This window comes from Bactrocera tryoni, unplaced genomic scaffold (genome assembly GCF_016617805.1).
Source record: "Bactrocera tryoni isolate S06 unplaced genomic scaffold, CSIRO_BtryS06_freeze2 scaffold_25, whole genome shotgun sequence".
In the NCBI taxonomy this organism is placed as follows: Eukaryota; Metazoa; Arthropoda; class Insecta; order Diptera; family Tephritidae; genus Bactrocera; species Bactrocera tryoni.
In genome coordinates, this window is record NW_024395977.1 from 6470718 (window position 1) to 6484383 (window position 13666).

The window sequence follows — 13666 nt, forward strand, 5'->3', positions numbered from 1 at the left end:
TAATCGAAAACACATAAAGTGCGATAACTAAGCACTAAATTAAGATATACTACCGTAGTTTGGCACAGGGGATCGCTGTAACACACTCCCCATATAACGGTTTCACGTTGTGAAAATGAGCGAAATCGAACAACAACCACGCCTACTTCCCATATAGCACAATTTTAAATTCCACTTGATTCGTTCAGTTTCCAGTTCAGAAATCAAGAAGCAATTAATATAACAGGATTAAACTTTGCACAAATATACCTTTAGTGGTGGCATACACATACAAATGACAAAAAATTGGTCAAATCCAACCAAATCTGTTCAAGACCCTAGTTACATTCGGTACCCCAGTACCTATAGTTGACTCTTATTCGAAGATATCGGCCAATGTGTGAGATATGCAATAGAAATTCAAGCAATCCAAATGGGTCCAAAATGGGGGGAAAAGGGTCAATACTTCCCAGAGCCCCAATATACCTAATATAAAGATTTTAGAATTTCCTGTTGACTTTATGCTGGATATATCGGCCAATATTTTAGTTATCTCAGTGAGAATTTCAGAACGTACTTTATATATACAACAGTATATTATTGGGCCTAAAATGGATATAATTGGATGAAAACTTGACCTAGCCCCCATATAACCATTACCAGGACTTTCGAACATCCGGTTGATTTTGTATAATGACTATGTTTAACGTTTTTCTAACAAATCTTATGCCGAGTACATATGTAGGTGAGTGTATAAGTTATATATGGTGTATGCATATATAAAATTGCTAAGATTCCGATCCTCTGGTTGACGTTTTACATCATAAGCTTTGATTAATGCAAGTTGCAAGAGCATGAAATGTTCGGTTGCACCCGAACTTAGCCCTTTCTTAATTGTTTGAGTTAATTTCATATAAACAAAAATGTGGAAGGTATTTTCACAACATTTATTCAAATAGATCCGTCTTTAAAACCTAGCTAAAACATAACTTTTGCAATACCCAAAAAAAGAGATATAAGCTCATATCTTGAAAATAGAACATGTTCACGTAAATAATGGTGTACATTAGGGCTCTTAAAATAATTTGAATAACCTGAAAACCAATTATTCGAATATCCGTTTTGTAACCGTTTGTTCGATTATTATTATTCGAACAATGAATGCCCTAGTCAGTTAATACGGGTTTTCGAATAGTGGAATTCCAAGAGCTCTAGTGTATATACATACATATGTATTTATTATGTATTCCTTGATGCAAATGTTTTGTAAAATATTATACACAATTAGAACATCTGTTCTTCTTTGCGACTTTGCAAAATATCTAAAATAACACAATCTTTAACCAAAACTATGAGAATTCAAATTTAAAGTTATGTATCATACTTTATTCTAAAAATGTACTTTATTTACAGTTTATATTTACAACGTTGAGAAAGCCTGAGATGAATGTACGATCAATCAATCGCCCACACTTATTAAGTTAACTGAGGAGGCGGCTTTAAACCAGACTATGTACATACGTACATCTGCAACATAATTAAAGAGACGTTCTTTGCTTATTGCGAATTGTATAAAATCCAAGTACCCAAGCCTAGTAATTGGCCTTAACATTACAACGTCACAGAAAATCCAATTCTACACCGAAATAATAGAACACACATAGATAAAAACTCGTCCACATAAAAACAAAATGCAGTGCAGCCTAGAACAAATGAATGACTGCGAACGTTCACCGAACCGGACCAATCTTCGTGTCAACTTTAATGAGAAAGGAGCTGAAGTAAAAGAGCGACGCGAAAAATTTCTCACCGCCAAGTATGGTTCACATCAAATGAGTCTGATACGCAAGCGTTTGGCTGTTGAAATGTGGTTGTATGATGAACTGCAGAAGCTCTTTGATCCACCGGTAAGCTGCAACGTCTGATAGTATTATTATTTTCAATTATTATATTTTCGTATTGCAGAGTGAGGCTATTGATGTGGATATTGATGAAATTTTAGACATGGATACCGATGATATAAGAAGATCACATTTAATAGTAAGTTAGTAATTTTTAAGTGGATTTATCTGTACATTTTAAGCAATACGTTAAAACCTAAAAATTCAATTATTACACTATAATTATTTAATATTTTAAACCTCAACATAGTATCATCAGAAATGGGAATAGAATAGTACTATACATTAGGTAATAGCGTTAATAAGAATAAAAGAAGAAAACACGTTAACTTCAGTTGCTGTAATACCTTTACAAAGGATTACTTACAAAATTACTCTATCTGAACAATTTCTTTGGCTATTACGCTATTGTCTTGGACAAAATTTTGGCAAAATTTCGTGAAAATATCTCCACAGATGAAAAATTTTTCATACAACTACTTGTTTACGATCTTTCAGTTTATGCTATAGTAATGACAATAAAAGAGATTGCATAGTCATAAGCAATAACCAATGTCGAATTTCGTGAATATGTCTCGTCAAATGAAAAAGTTTCCATACAAGCACTTGATTCCAATTAGTAGCAATCAGATGTGAAAAATTTCTTCGGAGATTACATCATTGTCATACAAATACTTTATTCCGATCGTTCAGTTTTTATGGCAGCTATATGCTATAGAGTCGGACAGTTTCGACAAATGAGCAAGGCGGGTGCAAAATATAAGGTCGATTCCTCAAAAAATAAGTGACCTGTGCATATTTAAACAGTCGGACGGATGAACAGACCGACAGACTCGAAATTAGTAGGGCCTTAGTCTTTAATATTTTAGATTATATGTAGTGTGTTTGGGACATAAAAAGGTAAATTTATAACAAAATTCGTGAATTAAATAAAATTGTACAAAATAACAGTTAAAACCCCAAAACTTCATTATTTGAAATTTTTCGTCCAAAAGATTGTGATTCAAAAGTTGGCGGTCCTTTTATTGCTTACAACCCTCTAATAGGTTTAATGTACATACATATCTCCAAGACCAATACAGCGTAAAAATTGAGGAAATCGGATAATAACGCCATCCATTCCTAATATAACACTACTGTTAAAAACTACTGAAAGTGCGATAAATCAATGACTAAATACATCAGAGATATACAATTTAGCAAGCTGACATATCTCAGGTCTGATTTCAACCAAATTCTGTCTTAACATTCTTATTTCACACTGCGAAAATGGGCGAAATCGGACTGCAACCTTTATGCCTAAAAAGGATAAAATTGGGCGAAAACTTTACCCAGCTCCATATAAAATCCGGGAGACTTTACTCCATATGTTTGGTGATGGTATGAGAGGTACCTTCATGACTCTCAAGGAACATTTTATTAGCACTTGGCATGTTAATAGTATGTACTAGTGACAAAAATATATAAAATCGGGTCGATACTACCAACCCCATATACTACATACATATGTCTAATGATTTTCGTTCTACAAATTTCTTTCTTGAACTCGAAGTCTCTCGAACTCGAAGATTTTTTTGTAAATAATTCGACTTAGGGTAGTTCAACTGTATACACATATATAATTGCTTGAATTCCTATCCTCTCTTTAACGGTTGGCACCTCAAGGCTTTGATGCTTGCAAGCTGCAAGAGTATAAAATGTTCTGTTGCACTTACTTGTTTTTCCTTTAGATTTTGTTATTTTATCTTTTGTTTCCTATGCGTTTCATCGTTCATGAGTCCATCATTTGTTTGTATATTTCGTACCCAAAATAGATATCAAAACTCAATTTTCTAAAAATGTTGCCAACCATGGAAATGAATGATAACAGGGAACTGTTCATTGATTACTTTAAAGCTTTTTCCTTAAGAAATTTTACATGTATTTATTTACATTCTCATTTCTCTTTTAGCGACTTTTGTCAGTCTGCAAACGCCCACAAGCGGATATATCCGTAAGTTAGATAGGAAAATTATCGAATGTTCAATTTGAAGTAATAAAATGTTTCTTTTCCACAGAAATTCATCAGTGATTTATTGGATCGAGCAAAAACACTGTAGATTTACTGCTCTGACGCAACGGTACTTTATTAACAAAAAAAATATAAAACCCGGAATGATGCAGATTAATTTTAGACCTAAATATATTATTTTGTAATAAGTAGTAATCTTTTTGTTCAAAAAACTATGTAATGCCTTTTGTTATTTCTCAACATTTTTGATTTTGAAAACATGTTTTTTGATTTAAAGATATCTTTTTAACTTGAAATAATTTATTATTAAAATTATATACAAATTTTATATACGACGCGCATAGAATATATTGAATATTCATACGTGCATAGAATTAAATAATTTATTATCACTTGTAAAACCAAAAGCGCATGGATGATATTTAAATCAGACATGTAATATAACCAAAAATAATAATTTAAATATAAATTTCAGTAGCTAAGTATGTAAGTATAAGTGATTCTGAAAAACAAAATAAATACAGTAAAGTTAAGCAACTAATCATGACAACACCATACATTTGTATACCAAAAAACAAAATAAATAAATAATTGACACAAAGCAAGTACTAAATTTAATAAGAGAAAAATTTTGCAAGTTTAAGGGATTCGTGTGATGATTTGTATACAATAGAAATACACACATATCGCAATTATCTCAAATGTTCATAAAAATTGCTATTATGCTTCAAATGTGGGACGATAACCAATTAGTTAAATTTAAATTACGTTCACCCACAGTAGTCACAGCGTTCAATGTTTGAAAAACAAACACATTTTTCCTTTTTTATTAATCTTCTACTCTTAATATTATTTATCATTAAAAAAACAACATACAAAATCAAATTTTGCTGTGAATAACTATTATTAATTAAATGTTGGATGTTCAAAACGCTTCTCTTTACCTTCACAATGATTCTCAGGTATAAATGTACTTTTTCTTTCAATAATTTCAAAAAAAGTCGTTGATAATAATATTTATTTCCGAATTCTTTTCGTCAATGTTTTTACTAAATATATCACGGACTTGTTAGAAAAGTTGGTGCTGCGGGTTCGGAAGAAAATAACATAACTTCGTACAACTAGCCCACACTTGTTAAATGTGTTATGGAATAGTATATGTATGTACTTGTATAAGTCCAAAATATTCCTTCAATGTAACTATTCAATTTGATTGGGAAGAGGTAGTTTTATTGAGTGATTGGTGAGCTTACTTATGTATATAAAAATGATTTTGCTTTTGAAAAGTCTATGGAATAAAAATTTTTACATTTACATTTTTTTAATTTATGATTTGTGTCGTCCTGCTTTCATAAGATGTATTACTTAAGACTGTACTTCTCAGTCGATGTAATTTTTGGAAGCTAATTTTTTGAAAACTGCCAGTAATAAAAATACTTTGCATATAGACTTGTTCGAAAAAATTGGAGCAACTAACAAGAGAAATAAAGCAAATGTTATTAATTTTACAGTGATATTTAAAGGCAAACTTAATTTTAAGAAAAATGTATACAAATTAAAATTTATATCAAAATAAATGTACACCTAACGCTGTAATTCGAATAAATTATCTGGGACATTTTAATTTATATACAATTGACCACATCTGGAACTCTAAAACTCTATGAGAATCTCGACAACATTATCTTTTCCTTGTTGAGTCGTATAACTGTTTGCTATAAAAAAGAAGCCAATTAAAATGGGTATTTTGGCTAAAATTGTCATTATTTTTAAAAAACTTTCTGAACCAACAACTTTGCGTATTTTTACGTCCTAAAAGATAGACAATTTATCATATTAATATTTGACTCCTAAATATTGCAACAAATAAATTGATAGCAAGTTTTAAATTTTACTGTGGTTGTTCTTATTTCATGGAACACGTCTGTATATCAACACAAATAAAATATTCATATATACTTTTGAAACGTGCGTTTATCTTTTGCAAATACTATTATAAATATATTTGAATTAAAAGCTTTGACAAAATGATTCCCCTATAAATAGAGTAGCATGCTTGTTTTCTCAATCCCTTTGCAAACATATAATTGTAAGCAACAAGTTTATGTCAAGTAAGTTTTGCAATTACTATTTAATATTTGTAAAACAATGGGTGAACAAAAATTTGTAAAGTAAAATTAATCACCAAAGTATATAAGAAAGCTCAGGTTCACTGCCAAAAGATGTTTATATGTACATATATCTAAAATGAATGCATATGAAATAGGTACAGAGATGTGTGAGATTGATTGATTGCAAAACGAGAAATGCACCGCGACCTTAGGTCTATTGTGCCCTCTCCAAAATTATAAACACTCACCCAGACCCAGCATATTGTACGGGATTATTAAAATATTTATATATATTGAAGTCGAAAATATTTTAAATTTAAAATGGGTGCATTGTATGAAGTATAGTAGTATACTAAGAGAACTATTCGAAAAACGGTTACGCATTATTATTCTAAATTCAAAGTTTTTGTTATTATAAAAATTAATGAATATAAATTCCATACACTAATATATAGCTCTGAATTATTATTTACCCTACAATGAAATACACATATTTTTGTTTATAGTAGCCCATTCACAAAAAATTTCAAAACGATTGTATTTTACTGACTGGAATTAAAATGAACGATCTCCGAAATGGATTAGTTTATGTAGAACTAAATATATTGATTGCTTAATTTGATTCCATATCATAATTCGCTTTTGCAACCAACAGTTTATTAAAGTTTACAAAATTTTTTGAGTAAAGTTTTTACCTACTTAGAAATAGACCTTTATTACTAAAAACTTAAGCTGGAGTATTAGAATCCTTGGATCTGCATACATTCTCTTATTCTCACAAATATATGAGGTTATTTGAGAAATTTATAAATATGTTGTTACAAGGATCTTATTAAGATTTAAAAAATAGCCTTGATAAAATAAAAACTTTTTAGAAGCGTTCAGATTACTATGAAAATATTCATTATGTTAAGGGGCTATACCAGTGTGACGCATGAAAAATTAGGCGATTTTCGTGAATTTTTTTAAAAGAAAGTACTAGATTGAATATTTCGACGTTCTATGTACGTAATAAAGTATATTTTTAGCTATACGAAAAAAAATTTTTTTACAAAAATATTGAAAAATAACGGAGTTATGTGCTGTCTGCGGAAGTGCCGAAAAAAAAGTGCCTCAACTGCTGGCATGATTCCGGTCGAATGAGTAGCTGAATCAAAAAAATTCAAAATGTTTATTAAACTTAAATATATTTTCTATACAATGAACTACGTTCTTTGAAAAATATCAAAAATTAAGAAAATGGCGTAATTTTGAAAAAAAAATCGTTTTTTTACGAAAAAAATGGTGGTTTTTTTAATTCCAAAATGACAATTTTCAACAAATCAAAAAGATCCTTGTCTATTGTATAGCAAATATATTCAACTATATCCGGTTTTAATATGAAGTCGATCGGTCAATTTCTCGTTGAGTTATAATGTCAGCAATTTTGAAAAATGTCGTTTCGAGAAAAACGCGTTTAAAGTTTCACTTATATATGTTTGCACCTCTGAGCGGTCGCTGTTTAGAACGCTGCCATTCAAAAACTATTGAAGATACGACCTCGCCGATTTCACAGGATATTTTTAAACTCTCGCAACAATGTTGCTAAGGAGAGTATTATAGTTTTGTTCACATAACGGTTGTTTGTAAGTCCTAAAACTAAAAGAGTCAGATATAGGGTTATATATACCAAAGTGATCAGGGTGACGAGTAGAGTCGAAATCCGGATGTCTGTCTGTCCGTCCGTCCGTCTCGTCCGTCCGTCCGTCCGTGCAAGCTGTAACTTGAGTAAAAATTGAGATATCATGATGAAACTTGGTTACGTATTCCTTGGCTCCATAAGAAGGTTAAGTTCGAAGATGGGCAAAATCGGCCCACTGCCACGCCCACAAAATGGCGGAAACCGAAAACCTATAAAGTGTCATAACTAAGCCATAAATAAAGATATTAAAGTGAAATTTGGCGCAAGGGATCGCATTAGGGAGGGGCATATTTGGACGTAATTTTTTTGGAAAAGTGGGCGTGGTCCCGCCCCCTACTAAGTTTTTTGTACGTATCTCAGAAACTACTATAGCTATGTCAACCAAACTCTACAAAGTTTTCTTCAGGCATTTCCACATACAGTTCAAAAATGGAAGAAATCGGATAATAACCACGCCCACCTCCCATGCAAAGGCTATGTTGAAAATCACTAAAAGTGCGTTAACGGACTAACAAAAAACGTCAAAAACACTAAATTTTACGGAAGAAAAGGCAGAAAGAAGCTGCACCCAGGCTTTTTGTAAAAATTGAAAATGGGCGTGGCCTCGCCCACTTATGGACCAAAAACCATATCTCAGGAGCTACTAGACCGATTTCAATGAAATTCGGTATATAATATTTTCTTAACACCCTGATGACATGTACGAAATATAGGTGAAATCGGTTCACAACCACGCCTTCTTCCAATATAACGCTATTTTGAATTCCATCTGATGCCTTCTCTGTATAATATATACATTAGGAACTAATGATGATAGCGGAATAAAATTTTACACAAATACGGTTTTTGAAAAATATGTAAATGACGTATAATGAAATCTCGATTATCACTTTATCATGCGAGAGTATAAAATGTTCGGTGACACCCGAACTTAGCCCTTCCTTACTTGTTGAATATATAAACTATCGAAAAAGCAAAAAAAAAAGTGTCACACTGGTATAGCCCCTTAAAAGTTAACCAAAAACATATGTCAAATAATTTATTAGCATTGCATAAGCTCATTTGCGAATGTAGACCTAAATAATAAATACACATAATTTAATTATTTTTATTTGCTATGACTAATAAGGTTATTTGCTGGTAATTTTTATACTCTCGCAACAAAGTTGCTAAGGAGAGTATTATAGTTTTGTTCACATAACGGTTGTTTGTAAGTCCTAAAACTAAAAGAGTCAGATATAGGGTTATATATACCGAAGTGATCAGGGTGACGAGTAGAGTTGAAATCCGGATGTCTGTCTGTCCGTCCGTCCGTCTGTCCGTCCGTCTGTCCGTCCGTGCAAGCTGTAACTTGAGTAAAAATTAAGATATCATGATGAAACTTGGTACACGTATTCCTTGGCTCCATAAGAAGGTTAAGTTCGAAGATGGGCAAAATCGGCCCACTGCCACGCCCACAAAATGGCGGAAACCGAAAACCTATAAAGTGTCATAACTAAGCCATAAATAAAGATATTAAAGTGAAATTTGGCACAAAGGATAACATTAGGGAGGGGCATAGTTGGACGTAATTTTTTTGGTAAAGTGGGCGTGGCCCCGCCCCCTACTAAGTTTTTTGTACATATCTCGGAAACTACTATAGCTATGTCAACCAAACTCTATAAAGTCGTTTCCTTCAGGCATTTCCATATACAGTTCAAAAATGGAAGAAATCGGATAATAACCACGCCCACCTCCCATACAAAGGTTATGTTGAAAATCACTAAAAGTCCGTTAACCGACTAACGTAAAACGTCAGAAACACTAAATTTTACGGAAGAAATGGCAGAAGAAAGCTGCACCCAGGCTTTTTTTAAAAATTGAAAATGGGCGTGGCGTCGCCTACTTATGGACCAAAAACCATATCTCGGGAACTACTCCACCGATTTCAATGAAATTCGGTATGTAATATTGTCTTAACACCCTGATGACATGTACGAAATGTGGGTGAAATCGGTTCACAACCACGTCTTCTTCCAATATAACGCTATTTTGAATTCCATCTGATGCCTTCTCTGTATAATATATATGTACATTAGGAACAAATGATGATAGCCGAATAAAACTTTACACAAATACGGTATTTGAAAAATATGTAAATGACTGATAATGAAATCTCGATTATCACTTTATCGTGCGAGAGTATAAAATGCTCGGTGACACCCGAACTTAGCCCTTCCTTACTTGTTTTTTTTTTGTTTTTGTAAAAGTTTACTTAAGCTCATCCGACCTCACGCAATGTCAAACTACTGAGTGTCGTTTCTTAAAAATACATTCGGGTCCGGAAACAAATATGTATATAGTTATGTTTACATGTATGTTCGTACAGTTTATAATTCATTTTAACTTACAAAAAGAAATGTGCAATATCAGGTCTACCCTCAGCTTCGCTCGCATCGAAATCTTAAATAAAGATTAAAGATCATTTACAAAAACAAATAACTAATAAAAATGCAATGCTTTTGTTAGGGTTTTCAATCTTTAGATTATACAAAGTATTATGATTATTCGGTTTCGACGTGAAAGCGTATATAACAAACTTACATTCACATTTATAATACTATATAGAATTCAGGGTTGTAATGTACTGCAATATTATAAAAACCCATTTCTTAAACTCAAAATGTAGTCGAAAAAGATTTTAACACTACCATCGTAATATTGAAAAAATACATACGTTTCGAATTGACTATTCATTTCCCTAATTCACCTTCAAATGTAATTAATACAGATGCAATTTCTAAATGTCAATACATTTTTTAGTATAAACAACTATATTTTTACCATACTTTCGGAGAGGACTTATACTAGTACTTCTCCAGCTCTGAAATAACTAGACTTTTCAGTACGGTTAGTCCCGACTATACAAACAAATAAATAAATTCGTAAATAAAGCGAAATCAATATGATCAAAGATACATACGTGTGTACATATAACCCATCATTATAAAAATATTACAAAATCGTTCATGGTTATGCTACTTATTGCAATAATGAAAAAAATGTTTTCCTTTTCAAACCTCAAATGTTGTGAAATCTGAATTGATGCTCACCAATCCATTGAAAATGTAATTAAACGTAGTTTCTTTTATGGTAACGTACATATGTACGTAAGACTTATTTTCACATAAAACCTTTTACACTTAAAAACTCATCATTTATATTCAAAATAAGTATGCTTCGTGAACTAAATATTATGTGAGTATGCACACATACGCATAATCATATAAGCCGAGAAAATGCAAAACGAATATACATAGATATTATTGTAAGTCATATGGAGCAAACTTTGTAATGTACGAGAAAATAAAATTATTTGCTTTGAGAAATAATTGTATGAAATTTATTTATAATGACATAGGACTTAAAATCGCGTTTTTCCGTCCATCCCTTTGCGTAAAAAATGAGATACCCATGGCATTATTTAATATGTAACTACTATACTACTGCTAAGAACATTATTTTTTTTTTTGCTTTATTTACCGCTACACCTTAATACATAACTGCAACGTTCAAAGCTACTTAGTATATGTATACTGGTCTAACGAATTACGTCAAAATTGCCTAGGAGATACCTTAAAGTGCAAAACGTCTACCAGAGGATCGGGGTACATATATGTGACCTGGTCCACGGAAAGGGGGCTTAGGTGTCAAAAAATCAATTTTCACTTTTTAGTTGATTCGGATGGAAGATGAGATCCTTTTTTTTTTTGCTTTTTTTTTCTTTTTTAGTTTTCGCACGTTAGCTCCCTTTTCGTAGACCAGGTCACATATATTATTTTTTTTGAACTATTCATTTTTTTCAATCCCATCATAAAATTTCCTTGGAAATACCCTTAAAAAAATTCCCTGAAAATTTGAGCCCTTAATATTAACACGGAAGTCGTGATTTTTTATCTTTAAATTTCTATAGCTTAGAGGCATTTTATGGCATCACTTTGACTTTAGACACTTATTCCTCAAAATTGAGCACTCTACAAAAGTGTCCATTGCGACAAAGTCGAAACGCACACCGGCGAGGTACTACGGGGCTCTAAACCTGTTTTTTCCACGAAATTCCCATTTTTTGGATATATCTCGTAAAAGACAAGAGCTATAGAAAAAATGTACATAACAAATTTGTAGGAAATTTCATTTGCTACAAAAAAGATCCGAGGTCAAAACCGCCATAATTAATACTTCTCGAGATATTCGGCTTTTTAAGTGAGTCTTTATAGAATTTTCATAGATGGTATCTAACAAAAAATGTATGAAATTTCCATACAAAAACGAAAATCGTTTAGTTTATGAGAGTTGGGGTAGTATTGACCCGATGTTATCTATTTTTGCCAATACCATATACTACTAACATACCACATACTAAAAAAACAAATGCACTAGGTTTTATAAAGTACCTCATATACAATTACCAATCATATGGAGTAAAGTCAGCCGGATGTTCGAAAATTTTGAATTTAGTTATATGGGGCCTAGGTCAAGTTTTCATTAAATTTCATCCACTTTAGACAAAAGATACACTGTTATAATAAAACTCGCCCTCTCATTTTCATTGAGATACTCACATGCTGGCCGATATAAGCGGTATTAAGTCACTCGGAAGTTCAAAAATCTTTGTATTAGGCATAAGGATCAATACAAGTTTGACACACAAACATACAATTATCAGGGTAATCTCTGAATTTCAATTATGTAGCTTACACATTGACCGATATTTTCGGTAAAAAGTCAACTATAGGAACTGGTCAAAATATTCGGTACTTACGTCTTGCACAGTTTTAGTTAGAAATGGACAATTCTTGGTCACAAGGTGACATACTTTAAAGGGATCATTCGTGCAAACTTCTATACCGTTATATTAATTGTTTTTTTTTTTAATTTGTATACTAGAAAATGAAAGAATCCGTTGTAGTTGTAGTCCGATCAGGATCAGGACCACTAAATATTCAACCTTTTTTTGGTGAACAGCCTGAGGGTAAGAATCACGTGACCTTTACATGCACAAAAAACGTGCGCATGACTTGAGATCTAAATGTTTATTATTAACAAGCCGTTATCTAACAAAATATTAGATATGCAATTGTCCTAAAAACAAAAAAATATTCAATTTTTTCACGCATAAGGTCATTATGATATGGACACTTGCAAGCAAGGGCAACAGAAAAGTTTTGTTCCATACAAAAAATTTATTTCGATCGTTCAGTTTATATGGCAGCTTGCTATACATGCTATAGTGATCCAATATTGGCGATCCTGATAATTGAGAACCTATTTGGGGAGAAAAGGATTTGTGCAAAATTTCATATCTATATCTGAAAAATAGAGTTCTAGACTACTTAAAATATTTGGTATATGAGGTCTTCGACGTCTCATTCTTTCGCGATTCGGTTTAAAACCTTGATTGCTAATTGCCTACTTCTTAAAGTCAAAAACTTTTGCCTAGTTATTGCTAGAAATTTCTGTGGTCCAATATGTTGTTGCTTAAGATTCATTAGGATTAAGAGTTGAACGATTTCATCCACATAAGGGAAGAGTATATGATGCTTGGCATCCTCTGAAAGATTACTACTTTGAATCTACTTCCTACTCTTATAAAGGTATTGTTGTCTACAATTGGAGCAAAGGTAATTAGTTTGGAATTTTTTGGAAATTGTTTATTAGAAATAATTAGTTTTAGTTCCAAGTCAAAATACTTTTATCTGTACCCGACGAACTATGTAATAATGCTTGTGATTTATAGAAAATTGTATTCATCATAAACCAGGTATAAATTTTAAGAAAATAAATTAATGATAAACATTAAGAGAAAACTATTTTAGAAAATGAGAGTTCGGGAAAACAAAGGAAGGAACGTGGCTGAATTTTTAAGGTTTTAGAACAGTTTATCGCGATTTCCGACAGAACTACGAATGCTATAGAAAAAATTTTATATTGTAATGTTGTATAT

The 13666-nt window shown here is 31.9% G+C and overlaps 1 protein-coding gene across 2 annotated transcripts in view; it reads left to right on the forward strand.

Annotated features, from left to right (window-relative positions):
• The window catches only part of LOC120780489 (protein phosphatase 1 regulatory subunit 14B), a 38850-nt gene extending 33065 nt beyond the window's left edge, over window positions 1-5785 (forward strand). For both annotated transcript variants that reach the window (XM_040112763.1, XM_040112764.1), the window contains exons 2-5: window positions 1393-1886; window positions 1945-2019; window positions 3832-3873; window positions 3938-5785. In XM_040112763.1, the coding sequence (XP_039968697.1) occupies window positions 1671-1886; window positions 1945-2019; window positions 3832-3873; window positions 3938-3979 (375 nt within the window). In that variant the 5' untranslated portion in view covers window positions 1393-1670 and the 3' untranslated portion in view covers window positions 3980-5785. The remainder of the gene's footprint in view (window positions 1-1392; window positions 1887-1944; window positions 2020-3831; window positions 3874-3937) is intronic.
• The last annotated feature ends 7881 nt before the right edge of the window (window positions 5786-13666 follow it).